Source organism: Prinia subflava, chromosome 21 (assembly GCF_021018805.1).
Source record: "Prinia subflava isolate CZ2003 ecotype Zambia chromosome 21, Cam_Psub_1.2, whole genome shotgun sequence".
Classification (NCBI taxonomy): Eukaryota; Metazoa; Chordata; class Aves; order Passeriformes; family Cisticolidae; genus Prinia; species Prinia subflava.
The window spans coordinates 1639538-1657748 of record NC_086267.1 but is presented as its reverse complement, the minus strand read 5'-3'; the positions used below and the strand labels follow the sequence as shown (position 1 = coordinate 1657748).

The following is an 18211-nucleotide window of genomic DNA, read 5'->3' as shown; positions in this document are numbered from 1 at the left end:
CATTCCCAAGACTTTCAGCAAAGAATTAATTGTGGTTATAAAATGTGGATTAATTAAGAACCCTGGGGAGTTGGAAAGGCACAACAAGGTTGCCAGTGTGTCATTGCTCCTTTGTTTCACTTGTTCCCAGTGAGCAGTGCCACCTCCCCAAGGGCAGGATCAGAGGAACAAGAGCTTGGAGCAGAACTCAGCTTCAGGCAGCTGCCTGGAGGAGCTGAGAGAGCCCCTCTCCCCTCAGGGGAACATGCAGAGCGTTGTGGAAACAATTCCATCTGTGTGTTAGGCTGTGAGGTCACAGGGATGGCTTCCACACCTCTGGAATCATCACTGGCTTCATCTTCTGTGCTCCTCCTGTGCTCTTGGGACTCCTTCCTGGAGCCCCAAGAATCCCACATTAAATACATATTCAAAATGTTTTTCCCTTTGGGACACAAGCAGAGGGTGCTGGCGGTGTCAGTGTTAGAACAGAGGAAGAAACTGAAAAAGGTTTCCCAAAAAAAATGTTCATGAGGCCATTAATACCTTGCAGTTTGTTTTTGCTTTGTGGCTGACAAACCTCAAAGGCCGATGTCTCTCCTCGCTCCAGCACACACGGACTGCCCGAGCTGGATGGGCTTTGAGGGAGCCTGGGGATGCTCAGCTGCTTCTGAAGGCAGAGAGAACCATTTCACAGGACTCACATTTCATAAGGCTGGTGCTCAAATTCCCAAATTCCCGCAACAGGGAACCAGCAGAGTGCCACAATTTCCTGCAGATCTACAGGAGGGATTTTCCCACTGCCCTGTGGTGCCAGGAATATCTGTGTGTCCTTCCACAGGGGATTCCCACATGGTCTGTGGAGTGTGGAGAGTGTTCACAGCCCCCAGCTACCCTGGGCAGGGCTGAATTCCTGGACTGCAGCTTCTCCTTCAGAAGAGCTGACAGGACCAAAACCACCTTTGAGTGACTCACGGGTGGTCTGTATTTCCACCAAACACAGTCCAGCAGAGGAAATTCACTGTTCCTTTGCAGAGCCAGCAAAGTTGTGGTGCCAGCACATCTTTCTCCTGTGGAACACAACAACTGACATCACCAATCACCTTTGACAGATTTTCTATTTCCTCTTGGAGCACTTTGCTCGTGGAAATGGGACAGTTCAGCAGGCACTGCACCCCCTGTTCTTTCCTGGTTGGCAGGGGTCAGGTCTGTAGCTGTTGGCTTTGCAGGCAGCTTTCCCCAGCCCTTCCTGGAGCAAAGCAGAGGGAGTTTTCTGTTTAGCTGGATTCTGCAGGATCGGCCACCCAGAGCCCAGGCAGATGAATTAAGGATAGAAAATTCAGCTTTTCATTTCCTGTCTTCTGCTGGAACACGAACACCAATTCTGTATTATTTTTCTGCTCCCTTTGAGCTCCCATTCTGACCTCCTCAGCTAACATGGAAACAAAATCCCAGTGCAACAGCCAATTAAAAGTGTTAATCACAGGGAAGGCTGACTTTGCTGACACCTTGTGCACATCATGTGTTTGAGATGCTGCAATTAGAGCAGCTGAATTATTGATAGGAGCTGAATGTCACTGAAATACCACAAAGGTGTCACTGCCCCCGTGACACTGGGGGAAGGGGAGGGCTTAAACCTACTGCACATCCCTGTGAGGTGCATTTATAGGATATCACATTGCTGAGGAGAAATGTGGCACTACTTCACAGCTCCTGGAATTTCCCAAATGCCCAAAACTTCTTGCCCAGACACATTATTGCCATCAGCTCATGAGGGATGAGTCAGAGGAGGTCGTTGTCCCCAAAACCAACAAAAATTCCTTTAGTTATTTAGGTGACCTTGTTTTGTGGGGTTGGGTGGAGAACCTGGTTTGAAAAGAGCAGAGATGGTAATGTTTGAGCTGCCAGATCTTGTGTATTGATGGAGCAAGACGGAGAGAGGAAGGGTGACAATTCCTTTGGGTGTTACAGGAGTTACCCTCTCTTCAGGCTGGTCCTGATGCATCCTTCTGGTTATGGACACCAAACCTCATCTCAGTGTTCTGGTGTGGAATCCTGATAAATTTTCCATAATCCTGGTGTGATCAGTATGTCCAGTGGCCTGCTGTGGTTTCTAGTGGCAGCCACCTGGGTCCCCTAAGCTCTTTCTGCAATTCAATGTATCAGTCAGTCTTTATTTTTTGGATCTCTTGTCCTCCATGGCCCAAGACATTATGTTCAGATTATTCCCCAGTGATAATTATATGCACAGTTTATGCTTGATCTTCTAAAACACTCTTTAAACCATCGAATTTAAATAATTTCCACTTGGATTAGCACTGAAAAATGAGTATGTAATTGTAGCTACCTTATAAACGAGTGGCAGTCGTTGGGGAGAGCATCAAGAAAAAATAGTCAACAACAGCTCCACAGACAGTTGAAAAATCTTTGGAAGAACTGTTTCCTTCAGTGGGATGGCTTGGAGTGCATTACTGGCAACAGAGGGACATTTGTGAGAGCACATTTCCCTTGAAACTCTTTCAAGGACTAATTCAGAATATTAATTCCCAGTTTTGTGCTGCCTGTTGTCACTAATGTACAGCTGCTCTCCATTTGTCCCTTAGGCCTCCAGAACTTGATTCCTCCATTTGCTTCCTGGGTTTTCTTGTTATATTCTGTATTTTACTCCTCTCCATCTTCCTCTTGGAATTGCTGAGGGTAAATTGAGAGTAAAGCTGGCAGAGGTTTTCAGCAGTGGATGAATCCAGCAAAAGCCAGTGATTACTCAGAATTTTCAACATTGATCACAAAACATATCAAAGCTTGATGGCAAAAACTCTTGGAAAGTGCTCTTGCCTTGGTGTGGAATTGCCTGAGGGTGTCTGAGGGGAACATTCCTCAACTGCCACCCGGAGGTGACAATGACTGGATCGATCTGTTGTGACTGAAAAATGATTGCAGGAAAAAATTACAATCTGGCTCAAAAAATATCACTGCAATGAAAGGAGAACTTTAACCAGTCAAGTGAGTTTTGAAATGAGAAGAAAAATAAGAATTGAGTGCCTTATTCTGTCCACAAGGACTGTGATTGTGCAAAGGGATGATGTGAAAGCAAAGCCTCTGAGCCTCAGCAGTATAAGTCTTTATTCCCTCAATTTGTCAGAGCAGGAATAGAAACATTAAAGAGGAATAATGCAAATGGCATTGTCAGGATTTCCAAAATAAATTCAACTCTATCAGTTCTTTCTCAAATATATTTTTATTGGTTTCTCAAGGACTGCTGGTGCCCAGGATGTACCATTGCTGTAGGTGCCAAATTCAATTGGTGAATTGAATCAATTTTTTAATAAATCCATGTAAATTGCAGCTTCTGTATTAGTGAATGTATTCACTGTCCTCACTTTGAGAAAACATTCTTTCCTGAGAATCCAAACAGAAGAATTTTATTCCTCTTCTAACTTCATTCAGCTCAGCCTGTGTCAAGGTATGTTGAATGTTTTCTGTTTCCTGCTGTACAATCTGCTCTGTCTCTGGATTTTCCAGCTCCTCTGCCCAGGCAGCATCAGGGCTTTGCCATGAGCTGTCAGAAAACAGTGAGAAAACTCAGGACATTTTCTGCCAGGCTGAGATTTGGGATTGTTAATCTTGGAGAACAGAAGACCCCAGGGAGACCTTAGAGCCCTTTCCAGGGCCTGAAGGGGCTCCAAGAGAGCTGTAGGGAGTCTTGGGATAAAGGATGGAGGGACAGGAAGCAGGGAATGGCTTCCCTCTGCCAGAGGGCAGGGTTGGGTGTGATATTGGGAAGAAATTCTTCCCTGTGAGGGTGGAGAGGCCCTGGCACAGGCTGCCCAGAGAAGCTGGAAGTGTCCAAGGTTGGATGGGGTTTGGAGCACCCTGGGATAGTGGAGGGTGTCCCTGCCCATGGCAGGGGTGGAACTGGAGGATCTTCAAAGTCCCTTCCAGCCCAGACCATTCTGGGATTCTGTGGATGCCCTCTGTCATGCAGGAGGTAGCCAGGCTCAGAATTAAGGCTTTCAGTGACATGTGGGAATGTCTGTGACCAGAGGAGCCTGCCAGCTTGGCAGAGCTGACTGGATCTTGAGGGACAGCCTGGCAGAGCTTGGGAGCCCTGCAACCCATCAGCCTGTGCCACCATTTGAGCTGTGTGGGTTCAGAGGCAGCATCCAGAACGAGGAGTTTTTGGAAAGCAGCAGGGATGTTTGAGTTTCTTCCCTTCTGCACAGCTCCCAGACCTGGCAGTTCAGTTCAGAGTTGGACTGCAGGTTGGACAGCACATTCACTGCAGCTTTGGGAAAGGGAGAACAAACAATAACAATCCCCAGAGGGCTGAGCTGGCTCTGCCTTGGTTTCACTCTGTGCGTGACACCCGGGGCAGCTGAGGGCTCCTGGAGGTGAGCTGTGATTATCCACTGAGCTCCAGAACCTGCAGCTCACTCCAGGAGCTCCTTCCCCCCCCAATAAAATAGCATTTGCTATGAAAACAGACAGCATTAGCCAAAAGGGAACCCTGAAGGATCCCCTCCAAGGGTGTTGCTGCTCCTGCTGAAATACCCAAGCTCTGCAGAGATGTTTGAACTTGAGGGGATCTTTTCCTGTGGAATAAAGTTGCTCTTTGGACTTGATGGGCTTAAAACACATCAAAGCAGTGAAATTCTCAGGTGTGTGAGTGGCCTGTGCATTCCCACCACACTGCTTGCCTCCACAGTGACTCCCTGTGAATCCAGAGGGGGTTTGGGGGAGCAGGAGGAAGGCACAGCTGAGCTGCCCTGTCCTTCCCCTGCCCGCAGGGAGCAGAGGGGTGAGGGACACTCAGCTGAGCTCCGGCAGTTCTAGAGCCCTGCAGAGCATTTGGAGCCACGTGCACTCCTGTGCTGGCTGTGTGGGATGGGTGGAGGAGCTTTTATTGAAGGACACTGGACAGGATATGAAGGTTCTTGGCTCTGGAGGGAGCAGTGAAGTGTTATCTTGCCGTGTCGAGCCTGTCCCGGTGATGTCATTGCTGTGACATCAGTGTTGTGACTGAGTCGTGCCTGTGCCCCAGTCCTGGCAGAGCCAGGAGCGTGGGGAATGTCACCTCTCCCCTGGCCCTTCCTCTGCCCTCCCCTTGGCAGCACCACCCCAGGACACGCTGTGTTCCTGGGGGTCAAACCGGAACGGAGCCGGGATTCTTAATCCTCTCTGTCCAACAGAAACACTTCCCTGGCAGTTCAATCGTCACAACTGATTGTGCTCAGTGACATTTTTGATACTTCTGGGTGGGTTTGAACTTGAAAACTTTTCCAAATGTGCTGAGCTGAGCGGCTGGATTCCCCTCGGCAAAGCCATCAGCTTTGTCCCCTGGAGATCCCTGCTGGCGTGGCACTGCAGTCAGTGCCAGAGGCAGCTGGCTCGTGGCTCCCAGGGAGTCAAAGCAACCATAAAGTCAAGTATGGCTGGGAGAAGTCACCTAAACAATCCCAATAAACCCACCCCACTGCTTTCCTTACCACAAGCAGAAATGTATTTGCTCTGGTGCCGAGCACACTCCTCCTTCTGTCCTAAATTCCCCCTGCACTTTGTTCTGACAAATATTAAAGTATTTCTTTATTTCCCTTTAAAGTTTTTATTGACAATGTTGTAGGTGTTCCCCTCCCATCTCCAGTACCATCTGCCCAACAGAGGAATTCAGACTGAACATGAAAAGAGGCTTTAGAGAGCTGGAATTGCTGGGTTTTCCCACCAGGATGGCTTTTAAGTGACAGGGCAGTTTGCTTGCTGCTCTTTTGCTGGTGGCTCAGTGCAGCAGACAAGAGTCCTCCCTCCTCTTACACTTCTCAGGGGTTGCTCTGGTCCAGCTTTATGGAATCCTCTCCTCTGCTATCCTAGAGACAGGTTTGAATTTCTTTGGAAGAGATTGAGCAGAGCTGCAGGAGGGCCAGACTCTCCCGAGGTCTCAGCTTCTCTTTCAGCTGCATGAACTCCTCAGAATGGCTCATCCCCAGCATCTCTCGGGGATCGTGGTGCTCAGGGAAGAGAATTCCCTGTTGTTTTAGTGGAAGCTGCTGGATACTGAGGAGTAATGAAAATCAGTCCTTAGGGTGGCAAGGGAAATCTGTTCTCTGTGACTAATGACTCAGCAACAACAGGCTGAGAATTCCCAAGGCAGGGCAGGCAGATGGTGTGACTGGAGAGGTTCTGAGTGCAGCAAACCAGGAGCCTTCAGCCCCTGCTCCAGTAACTCCAGTTCCTTCCTGTCTCTGCCCACCTTGGCCAAGGCCGTGCTCATTCCTTCCTCCAGCCCCCCTGACTGAACAACAGAAGGGTTGTACTTTTCCAGAGCACAATGTCCACAGCTCCCAGTCCTTCCATGGTTATTTTAATTAACTAATCTCTTCAAAACATCCAGCAGAGCCCTTTGAGCCATCTGGATGGATTCAAGTCACATATTTGTATTCCTGACGTGCTGATGAAATCCTTCTGTTTGCTCCGAGCCCTCAGTGCAGCCAAATGTGCCCCTCCAAAGCTGCTTCACACAAACAGCTCGGGGGGTTGGCTGTGTGGAGGAAAGGCTGTCTTCAGCCTTGGGAGAGGTGTGCTGGGAGCCCTGTGCTGGCACAGCCATGAATCCCACGGTGGTCTGGGTTAGGAGGGACCTTAAAGCCCATCCAGTGCCACCCCCTGCCATGGCAGGGACACCTCCCACTATCCCAGGTTGTTCCAAGCCCTGTCCAACCTGCCTTGGGCACTGCCAGGGATCCAGGGGCAGCAGAAGGATTGCTCTGGCACCAGCAGGAGCAAGCAGAAGATGAGCAGAGGGTCCAGGGCCAGGGTCTTTACAGAGTTCTGTGAAGAGCTCTTACCATCATCATCCCTTCCTGGGGGAGTCATCCCTGTGTCTGAGAAACAGGAATCCTGGGACTGAGGTTATGGGTACTCCATATTCCAGAAAATCCCTAATTATAGCAAAGTTTGGGAAAATAAAAGGCCAAGACAGCTCTCTGGCTAGGTGAGGAAGATTTAAACTGCCAAGAACTGGATTTACCAGAGATGCTGAAGTATCTGGGGATGCTGTTGATACATCAAGTGCTGGGGACACCTGGAATGGGGAACGAATTTCAGCCTTTCCAGCCATGTGGCCTTTAGCATCAAAAACCATCACCTGCAGAGATTTCCTTTCCTCCTGTGCCAGGATTGGAAGGGAACTTTACAACATCCATCTCAGCAGGGGTTATCTTGTCATGGAATTCATCTTACAATAAAACTGTCTGGGTTTTTACACGTACTGGTGACCTTTATTTGGTTTATGAACCCATAATTCCTGGGCTCCCGGTTTTATACAGGGCGGGATGGATCAGTGCAGATTCCAGCCGAGAATCTCAGCTCGGGAGCTGTGTGAGGTTTAATGACTCTGTCCTAATTTAAATAAAATAGTCTTGGCTTTTATAAGGGAGCTGAGGCACCTGGAGAACACCTTTAGCAAGAGCAGGCAACTGAACTAAGAGAATTCTCCTGCCTGGGTGTCTTTCCTCACTGCTGAGCTCCTCCTTTACCCTCCTGGCACCCAGGATTTGAGGGTGGAACTCAGCCAGGCCCAGGCTTTCAGACATCTTGGAGGAAAAGTCATCCAGCACCAGAGTGTGCCCACTTCAGGCTGATCAATGGGCACCTGCACTTACCCAGTGGTGGAGTCATCACTCCTGGAAGTGTTCAAAAAACATCTGAATGTGGCAGTTGGGGACATGGGTTAGTGGTGGCCTCGGCATGATGGACTCGATGATCATAAACATCTTTTCCAACCTTAACAATTCCGTGATTCTTTCCAACCTCATTCTTTCCATCTGGCAGAGCCAAACCCGAGGCAGTGGTGGCTGTTGGGATGAAGGACTTGGCTGAGCTGGATCCCCGTGGGTTCCCCACTCACAGGATTCTTGTTCCCTGCAGGTCAAGGGCCACCTGGACTACATGAAGCAGATGGACACGATCCTAAGAGCCGTGGGCATTAAAACCAAGGAATGCCAGCCAGAGGAGAGGAGCAGTGGAAGTCTTTTTTCCCCTCAAGCCAAGAAATCCCAGCAGGCAGCTGACAGCGAGGCTCGGGGAGAGGAAAATACCAGGAAAGAGGAGGATGAGGCTGGGGGTGAGGCTGTCCCAGCCAGCTGCACTCACCGACAGGATTCCTCCAGCTCTGCCCTGGGAGGAGCCTCCCCTGCCTGCCCAGACCGCTCCCACAGCACGGACAGCAAGGAGCAGGCGGTGGGGAGAGGAGCAGATTAGGGCAGAGCTGCTCAGCCAGCACTGAACCCGCTGTCAGCACATCCGTGGCACTGGGATTCCCAGGGGATGGAGCTGGCAGAGTTTCCAGCCCCTCCGGAGAACAGCGTGGCACCGGTGTGGCACTGGTGTGGCACTGGTGTGGCGCTGGTGTGGCACAGGTGTGGCACTGCTGTGACACTGGTGTGGCACTGCTGTGGCACTGCTGTGGCACCGGTGTGGCACTGGTGTGGCACTGGTGTGGCACTGGTGTGGCACTGGATCAAAGCGCTTGGGGCAGCGGCTCTTGGCCACTGTGCCACCGGTGTGGCACTGGTGTGGCGCTGGTGTGGCACTGGTGTGGCACTGGTGTGGCGCTGGTGTGGCACTGGTGTGACACTGGTGTGGCACTGGTGTGCCACCGGTGTGGCGCTAGTGTGACACTGGTGTGACACTGGTGTGGCACTGGTGTGGCACTAGTGTGACACTGGTGTGACGCTGGTGTGATACTGGTGTGACACTGGTGTGGCACTGGTGTGACACTGGTGTGGCACTGGTGTGGCGCTAGTGTGGCACTGGTGTGGCACTGGTGTGGCACTGGTGTGGCGCTAGTGTGACACTGGTGTGGCACTGGTGTGGCGCTGGTGTGGCGCTAGTGTGACACTGGTGTGACACTGGTGTGGCACTGGTGTGACACTGGTGTGGCACTGGTGTGGCGCTAGTGTGGCGCTGGTGTGGCACTGGTGTGGCGCTAGTGTGGCGCTGGTGTGGCACTGGTGTGGCACTGGTGTGGCACTGGTGTGGCACTGGTGTGACACTGGTGTGGCACTGGTGTGCCACTGGTGTGGCGCTAGTGTGGCGCTAGTGTGACACTGGTGTGACACTGGTGTGGCACTGGATCAAAGCCCTTGGGGCAGCGGCTCTCGGCACCTCCCCGAGGCGAGGGAGGGCTGATCCTGCCCGAGCCTGCTCTGCCCCTCAGGAACCCGGGACAATCCCGTCCATCCCCTCGGCGCTGTGTCCCTGCTGGGGCAGGGGAAGCTCGTGGCTCTGAGGGGGTTTTAAGCATTTCATGGAGAGGGGTTCATTACTAGGAAATTAAAAACCTTTTTCCACTGGAGATGAGTTTGGTTTGAGGATCTCAGGTGTGTTCCAGGCTCTACCTGCCCCACTCCAGACGGATCCACATCTGCTCTGTGGCTCTGCTGAGGAGGGGAAAGGCGCAGGCTGCCAGGCTTCCTTCCCCCTCCTGCTGCAGATTTCCTGCAGGGCTTGGGCACTTTCCATCTCCAAGCCTGTTTCCCTGTCTCCATGCTGGGGTTGGTGGGTGTTGGAGGCCCTGTTCCTGTTAGAAACATGTTTGGGACCCTGGGTGAAAGCAGCAGGGAAACCGAGGAGGTTTGGGATGGTCTATGAAAATTCCTCCAAGCCAGCAACCCACTGAGACTTTCCTTTTGTGTCCCACAGACATCTCCAGCCTCAAAAGCCCCATCCAGACATATTTTTAATTGGCTTAGAACAAAACCAATACTTGGCACAGGATAAACATGGATCTGTTTGATTTGTACTTCCTTCCATAGAAGTGAATTGGCTCCACTCTCTTCATCCCCAGTCTCAGAGCAGAGGGAAGGACATAGCTCTACATCCCCTGTCAGCACAGCTCCAGAACCTTGTGGGGATGATCCACATCCTCCAAAAAATCCCCTTTTCTGGCCTGTTTTGCTGCTGAGCCCAGGCAAGTGCATCTGGCAGGAGCGTGGCAGGCAGGTAACCCCACTCTGGGGCACCCCTGGGGTTTTGTGCTTTGCCACGAGGGAGGGTTCAAACACTCCCACCCCCATCTGGGGGTCCTGTTGACTCATGAGAGGGGAAATATTTGGGTTGCACCTTCCAATTTTGGTTCATACAGGGTTCTCCCCCTCCTCCTCCTCCCTGCTGACCCAGCAGCCCCATTAATCCCCCCTCCCCTTCCCAGCTTCCTGCAAACCTTACCTGCAGATTATTCCTGGTGGAGTCAGACACGGCTGGGTTTGGGGGTGGTGCTGTGACCCAGCAGAGCCCCACGGTTTGGATTCAGTGCCTGGCAGTTCCTAAATCCAGCATCCCAGGGGGCTCAGAGCTGCCCAGCTCTGACCTGGAGCGGTGCCTGGCTGTGGAGATGGGAGGCCCTGGCTGTGGGATCCCACAGGGATGGGGCTGCTCTGCCAGCTGGTGTTGGTGCTGCAGGGGTGGGATGGGATTTCTCTGCTCATCCGAGGCTCTGTCCACAAGGAAACTCCTGATTACACAGAACTGCCTGGATGAGACAGTAGGAATGATTGCTTTTGAACGTTTGGCTTGAAGAGGTGACTCTCCTCTCTCTCTGTCCATCTCCTGAGGCTGATTTGGTACCTAGCAAACTTCAGACTCCACAGTGCCTTTTTCTGCTCCTTTTTAACTCAGGTTGTAGTCCAAGCTTGTATTTTGTAAAGCCATTGTGGGGTGATGCACGTCTTGATCTGGGTGCTCAACACCAGCCCCAAGCTCCATCTGTGGCAAAATGCATTGAACAGTTTGAGATTGGAGCCCTCAGCATGTCCCGGTCACTCAGCCCTGGCTCCCAAGGGATTTGTGGCAAGGAAATGCTGGGTTGGTCATACAAACTCCTCTTCAGTTCTGGAACATCCGTGGGCAACGTGGAAGGAGAACTGGAAGTGGCCTGGCATGTGGCTACTTCTTCCAGCATCCTGTATCCAGGGGATGCTCTGTGTCCATTGGGATATCAGGGAGTTCCAGAACAGTCCTGGAATTAGAAGGCTTGGAGTGAAGGGTCCAGAGAGGGCACAGCAGCCAACTGCCAGCCCAAAGGCACTTGAGGAAGAATTTACTAAAATAATTTGTTTTATTGATTTTTTTTGAAGTGCCCACTTGTCACATTTACTCAGTCCCATTTACTCTGATTATGGCTCTGGGAAGGTGGCTGGCATTGTCATTTAAAGTACAATATTCCTTTAGATTCTTATTTGAAGGGAGAAAAAGTGCATTTTCTAATTGCATCATTGAGGACAGGGTGGATTGTCAGAGGGAAATGAGATTGTCCTGTGCCAGGAGTGGGAAGCTGAGGGATGGAGCTGTGGGAGGAGCTGATCCCGTTACCACTGAGACACCCACGGAGCCACCGTGAGCTGCCCCCCACTGAACACCCAGAAACCAGTGTGGGACATTCTGCACCAAATCAGCCACACAGTGCAGCTCTGTGTGACAAGACGTGGCACTGCCACCAAGCTGGGGCACGCTGTGTGACAGGAACCTGAGACAGACACGACTCCAGTGAGGAGATCCAGCTCCAGCTCCAGGGAGCTGTGATGCTCCATGGGCTGAAGCAGCCCCAAACCTCACTGTTCCTGCTGAAGCAGCCCCAGGCCTCTTCTCCATGAGCCACGGGATGTTTTTCCATCACTCTCCTGGGTGCACTTGGAGGAAAACTGATGAGCTCTGTGTGTGCAAAACCAAGCCTTGGTCTGAGGTCAGGGAGACAGAGAGTCTGGAATCAGAGGTTCAGACTCACCAGAGATGGAAAGGCCACGGGAAGGGTTAGGGGATGGTGACAGTGAGCACAGGAGGGGTGAAAGAGAGAGAGACAAGGCAGGTTAATTCAGCAGCAACACCTGGCTGTGCACGGATCCTCCTTGCGACAGTGCCCGGGGCCAGCATCCCCTCCTTGAGCTGCGCCGTGTGCTGGAGCAGGGAATTCGGGAGATGGCTTGTGGCAAATTCCCATCGGGTTTGTGTTGGGGATCCCTGCAGCCCGCAGAGCCCTGCGTGCCCCGCTCAGGCCACCGGGGTGCCGAGCTGCAGCTCCGTGTCCGGGGGCTCCGCGTCCCAAAGGCTGAGGGGGCGAGCGCCGGGGCCCGGCGGGGCTGGGGGCGGCCGGGGGTCCCCGCCCGGTGCCCCGGAGCCCAGGGAGCTGCTCTCAGCCTGCAGGGTGAGCACGTTCTTGAGGGAGGCGGCGGCGCGGGGCCCGCTGTGGGAGTTCCTCATGGACAGGGACACGGCGCTGGGCCGGGGCTCGGCGGGGCGCCGGCAGCAGGGCAGGAATTTGCCCATGGCTCTCTTGAAGTCCCTCATGAAGAGCGGGTAGATGATGGGGTTCATGGTGCTGTTGCAGTAGCCCAGCCAGGTGAGCACATCGAAGAATCCGGCCGGGACACAGTCACAAACTGCCTGGGGGGACACAGCAGGGGTCAGCAGCCTCCCACCTCAGCCCCAGCCCACCCCAGGCACACCAACATTCCCCTCTCAAAGGAAACCTTCAGATCCTTTTGCATTTTTTTTCCTTGCTATTGCTCCCTGGGGAATTGCATCCTTGGTCCCAGAGGTCCAGCAAGACCTTCAGGCGCCTCCAATTGAACCCAGCTGGATTCCAAAGGGAAAACTTCTGGAAACCCGACATAAAGCCCCCGCAGGCTCTTACCTGTGCCACATTGGTGATGAAGAAGGGCAGCCAGGCCACGAAGAACATGCCCAGGAGGATGCCCAGGGTCAGGCTGGCCTTCAGAGCCTTCTTGCTGTGCTTGTTGGTGAACCTCCTGCTCTCGTTGCCGGCCAGGGGCTGGCTCGGGGCGCGTGGGACCTGCAGGGAGACAGGGAGCAGTGGGCAGCTCTCCCTGGCACCAACCTCTGCCCAAGGAAAGCAGCATTTGCTGCTCCAGATCCTGCAAAAACCCTGCCAGTAATTCCCCTCTCCGAGGAGCAGGAGCTGGGCACGCACCGCGAGCCCTGAAGCACAAATTAGGAAGGGGAAGCAATAGAAACCCTCAGCACTGAGAGTGTGATCGTATTTACTGTAAAATAGGGTGTTTGTCATCAGGCTGCTCTTCAGAGAAAAACCCAGCTCAGTCCTGGTGAGGATAAAGCCTGCCCTAAACAGGCAGCTCCAGCTGCTGATCACAGCAGCAAACTGATTGTGGTTTTAAAAGCAGGACATGAAACATTTCACCCTCCAAACACCATAGCCCAGCCCTCCAGCCCCTCCTGCAATCTAAAATTAAGTGATTATTTCAGCCCTCCCCTGTAATTAAATGATGCCCTGTTGCAACTCAGCTTCTGGTGCAAAAGGAAAACAAAAAGCTCTAAAATGAGGTGAAGATTAAGGTTAAAAGATGAAATTTGAGGGTTCCCTGGCCTTGTTCCTCAGCCAGTTTGGGGCTTCAAGGAACCTTTTGGGCCTCAGCTGAATGACAGGGGGATGGATGCTGCTCTTCCAGGGCACAGCAAAGCCTCTGAACATCCCCTGACTGTGTTTGTGGAGTTCAAAAACCTGGCATACTGCGAGAAAATAAACATTTTATGATATTGTCTGTTTATTCTTTAATTCTCCTTTTCCTTTTGACCGTCTGGTGCAGCTTATCACGTGTGGGGGAGCTGGCCGCAGTCCTGGCTCTGCTCTTGGAGAGAACAAACTAAATCAAGGTATTTAAAGGCAATTAAGTTTGCCTTTTCCCTGTAGGATATGAGGTCAATAAAGCCTATTACAGGGAATTAAAGCTGTTAGATTTAGTGGCAATTACCTTCTCTTGGAGAAATACAAACAAGTGCAGCCACGTTTTTGTTATAAAACCCACACACTCCGGTTCCACCGGCGAGCGCACGAGGAGGGGTTTGGCGGCTCCTGTTATAGAGCAGGTAACAAAAATAGAAGCTTCTGTTCAAAATAAGGTGCTCTCGGGAACGTGGCATTTGCTATTAGTTAAAATCCTTCTCCCCCGTATGTCTCACACCCACCACGGCCAAGATTTACGAGTGCAAAGTCAGATAAGATTGAAGCCCTCGGGGATGACGCCAGCCGAGCGGGGGGTGAAGCTGTGTTTATTTTGCACCGCTGAGCATTTTTGCCTGAATCTTATTTATCCCTCTGCTCCTGCTCGTGCTATTTCTGTGCTCGTGAGCAGCTTCACAGCTCTCCACTGCTGGGACAAGGCATGGGGCACCTCAGAGGATGTCAGGGAGGTGGACGTTGCTCAAATCTCCCTCCCTTCAGCGGTCAAAGCTGGCCCAAACCCCGAGGCTGTCCAGGAGGCAGAGGCAGCCGAGGCACCCAAACTCTGGGGTCTGCCAGAGCAGCGTCCCTGCGGGCTCCTTACCTGCGCCGTGGCTTCGTCGGCGGCAGTGGCCACGTTGGAGGCCAGGGAGGCCACCTGCACGGCCTGCCTGCGCGCCGCCAGCAGGATGCGGCAGTAGGTGAAGGAGATGGCGGCCGAGGGCAGGAAGAAGGTGAGGCAGGAGGCCACCAGGGCGTAGGGCAGGCTGACCAGCAGCCGGCACTGCTCCTCGTCCCCCCGCCCGGTGACGTTCAGCGGCTGCGCCTCGAGCTCCAGCTGGTGCCAGCCCATCTTGATGGGCAGGAAGGAGGCGAGCGCGGCCAAGGCCCAGGCGGCCAGGACCAGCCCCAGCGCCCTGCAGGACGTCATGCGCAGCTTGTAGCGCAGCGGGGACGTGATCAGCAGGTAGCGGTCCAGGCTGATGACGCACAGGTTGAGGATGGAGGCGCTGCAGCACATGACGTCGAAGGAGGCCCAGAGGGAGCAGAGGTCCCCCCGCAGCACCCAGCGGCCGTAGAGCTGGTTCAGCATGGCCGGGGGCATCACCACCAGCCCCACCATCAGGTCGGACATGAAGAGCGACACCAGGAAGTAGTTGGAGGTGTTGCGGAGGGAGCGCTGGGTGACGATGAGGAGGATGAGGAGGAAGTTGCCCGTCGTGGTGAGCAGGATGATGAAGCAGAGGAAGGCGGCCACCCAGCTGCTGCCTGCCAGCAGGGAGTGCTCCCCCAGCACGCTGGCGTTGGGGGCCCCCAGGCCCCCCTCCATGAGGAGCCGGGGCAGGGCTGGCTCTGGGGCTGGGGACCTTCTCTGGTGTGGCCTGTGCTACGTGATCATGGCTGGAACCAGGGAAGGAAGATCATCTCTGCTCGGTGTCCGTCCTCCCTTCTCTTCTCCTCCTCCTCTCCCTCTTCCCCCTCTCTCTCTCTTCACTGGCACTCAGGGCAGAGTGACATTCCCAGGAGCCGATCAGCAGGACCAAGGTTCCCTCCCCAGTACTCACAGCAGTTCCTCGTGCCTGTAAATCCCCCTGCTCTGGGACATCCCTGGGTGCTGCTCCTGGATGCTGGGGACGGGCTGGATGGCAGGGTTCTCGAGATGCCAGGGCTGGCAGGATGCCCTGGATGCTCTGGATGCTCTGGATGCTCTGGACCAGGGAATAACACAACACCGAGATGCTCTGGCTGCTCTGCACTCAGGATACTTCAGCTGCTGGGGATGCTCTGCATCCCTGGATATTCCAGATGCCAGAGCTGCTCTGCACCCAGGATACCCTGGACGCTGGGGATGCTCTGGGCTCCAGGATGCTCCAGATGCTGGGGATATCCTGGACGCTGGGGATGCTCTGGGCGCTGGGGATGCTCTGGGCTCCAGGATGCTCCAAATGCTGGGGATATCCTGGACGCTGGGGATATCCTGGACGCTGGGGATGCTCCAGACGCTGGGGATGCTCTGACCACCCCAGGCTCAGCTGTCGCCCCCAGCTGGGCTGGGCTCCCTGCAGAGCTCTGTCCCCGGGGTCCCGCAGCTCCTCCGTGCCCCGCGCTGCCGCTGCTGCTGCCGGCGCCGTCAGGAGCGGCGGAGCAGCCTCGGGCGAGGAGCGGGATGCCCGCAGCCAAGCCCGCCCGGGAGGAGGAGGATCGGGACTGTGGCAGGGATCTCTCCCGCGGCAGGGGAGCGTCCAGCCCGCAGGGAGGTGTGAGAGGTGTGCGCGGTGCCAGCCCGACTTTCACCTGCGGCTGTGGATGCACACAAAGGATGCAGAAATGCCGATCGAGGAGGTGGGGCCGGGGGGAAGAGGAGGAGATGAAACGAAGCGCTAATGAAAACAGGGATCTGGGCTAAACTCCTCAAAGTGGCAGCCAGAGAGTTCCCGTTTCTGCCTTAAAGAGACAGCCCCGTGCTCTGCCAGCCCTGCCAGCCCTGCCCTCCCTGCCCTCCCTGCCATCCCTCCCATCCCTGCCATCCCTGCCCTCCCTGCCAGCCCTGCCCTCCCTGCCATCCCTGCCCTCCCTGCCAGCCCTGCCAGCCCTGCCAGCCCTGCCCTTTGTGCCAGCGCTGGAGCCCTGGCTGGAGGCAGCTGGGCCAGCAGGTCAGTGGCCAAGCCCGGCCAGTTCCAGGCTCCATCCTCCACACTGGGCAATAAAAAGCAGAATTTTGCAAAGTTAAATAAAAAACCAACAAACAGCTGCACACAGCAGCTTCATGAAGCAGCCAGAGGACTCGCTGGCACACATTGCAGCAATCTGCAGCCGGGGATGGAGGAGCAGAAGGCAAGGGAGGGCCTGGCCCCTCTGCTCCTGTGTTATTTGGATTGGCCTCGGGGCAGCTCAGCTCCCTGCCTGAGGGGCAGTCCTGGACGGACCCACAGCAGCCTGCCCTTCAGCAAGTGAGAGGAACGTGTGAGAGAGCCAGCTCAGAAAACCCTTCTGAGTCTCTGTGTGCTGCTGGGACTCCCACACTGCCACCTCCACACTCAGGGCAAACATCTCAGGGTGCTGGGCAGGGACTGCTCGGCGTTTTTTAATGACCCAGCTACCCAAAGGTGGGATTTTCCCAGGCTGTGATTTCTGTTGGGAAGACCAGAACTGAGGGCAGTGGCTCCAGCATAGACCAGAGCTGAGGGTGCACCCCTGGCACACACCCTGTGCTCCTGGGGCTGGGCACTGCCAGCTGCTGCCCATTCCTCCCCAAGGGCCCACCAGAGCTTTCCTTAGCAAAAGAAACCTTCCCTTCCCTTCCCTTCCCTTCCCTTCCCTTCCCTTCCCTTCCCTTCCCTTCCCTTCCCTTCCCTTCCCTTCCCTTCCCTTCCCTTCCCTTCCCTTCCCTTCCCTTCCCTTCCCTTCCCTTCCCTTCCCTTCCCTTCCCTTCCCTTCCCTTCCCTTCCCTTCCCTTCCCTTCCCGCACCTTCCCTTCCCGCACCTTCCCTTCCCTTCCCTTCCCGCACCTTCCCTTCCCGCACCTTCCCTTCCCGCACCTTCCCTTCCCGCACCTTCCCTTCCCTTCCCTTCCCTTCCCTTCCCTTCCCTTCCCTTCCCTTCCCTTCCCTTCCCGCACCTTCCCTTCCCGCACCTTCCCTTCCCTTCCCTTCCCGCACCTTCCCTTCCCGCACCTTCCCTTCCCGCACCTTCCCTTCCCGCACCTTCCCTTCCCTTCCCTTCCCTTCCCTTCCCTTCCCTTCCCTTCCCTTCCCTTCCCTTCCCTTCCCTTCCCTTCCCTTCCCTTCCCTTCCCTTCCCGCACCTTCCCTTCCCGCACCTTCCCTTCCCGCACCTTCCCTTCCCGCACCTTCCCTTCCCTTCCCTTCCCTTCCCTTCCCTTCCCTTCCCTTCCCTTCCCTTCCCTTCCCTTCCCTTCCCTTCCCTTCCCTTCCCTTCCCTTCCCTTCCCTTCCCTTTCCAGCTGTGCTGCAGATGTGTGGGTGAGACCCAGCTGTGAGAGCACACTGCACCCCCAGCGCTGCACAGCTGCCCACCCTGGGACAGAAATCAGCATTTTCACCAGGCCCTGCTTTTCCAATCACCTTTCCAACAAATTTGTTGTGCTTTTCCCAGTGCCCAAAGGGGCATTCCAGGCCTGGAAACCTTCTCTGAGCAAGGGAAGGGGAGGTGGAGTGCAGGGACCCAGCCCAAACACACACGGTTATCCCTCCAGGATCTCAGGCTGCAACTGGGGAAAAACTGCTGCCCCCTGTGCCAGGACAGGCTCTGTGCTTCCCCAGGAGCCCCTCCTTGGCTGCTCCCAGCCAGACCTCCCCGGCCACCTCGGTGTCACAGCGAGCTGGCAGCAGTCCTGGGGCAGCACACGCACACGGGGGGCTCTGAGCCCTCCCTCCCCGGCCCATCTGTGCTGGGAGCAGGGGAAACCCACCCCGAGCCCACCCCGAGCAGCCTCCCCAGGCAGGACCAGGGAAGGCAGCAGCACAGAT

General features: G+C 54.6%; 2 protein-coding genes across 2 annotated transcripts in view; one reads left to right on the top strand and one right to left on the bottom strand.

The window, feature by feature from the left end:
- Positions 1 to 8581, top strand: part of TMCO4 (transmembrane and coiled-coil domains 4) — a 37450-nt gene extending 28869 nt beyond the window's left edge. Inside the window, exon 14 of the mRNA XM_063417159.1 lies at positions 7897 to 8581. Coding sequence (XP_063273229.1) covers positions 7897 to 8229 — 333 coding nt within the window. The 3' untranslated portion in view covers positions 8230 to 8581. The remainder of the gene's footprint in view (positions 1 to 7896) is intronic.
- A 905-nt stretch (positions 8582 to 9486) lies between these two features.
- On the bottom strand, positions 9487 to 16180 carry HTR6 (5-hydroxytryptamine receptor 6). The gene is given in 4 exon segments (XM_063417160.1): positions 9487 to 12408; positions 12659 to 12821; positions 12823 to 12899; positions 14328 to 16180. Coding segments are annotated over 4 exon segments (1359 nt in total). The 5' UTR covers positions 15054 to 16180; the 3' UTR covers positions 9487 to 12015.
- Between the last annotated feature and the right edge of the window lie 2031 nt (positions 16181 to 18211).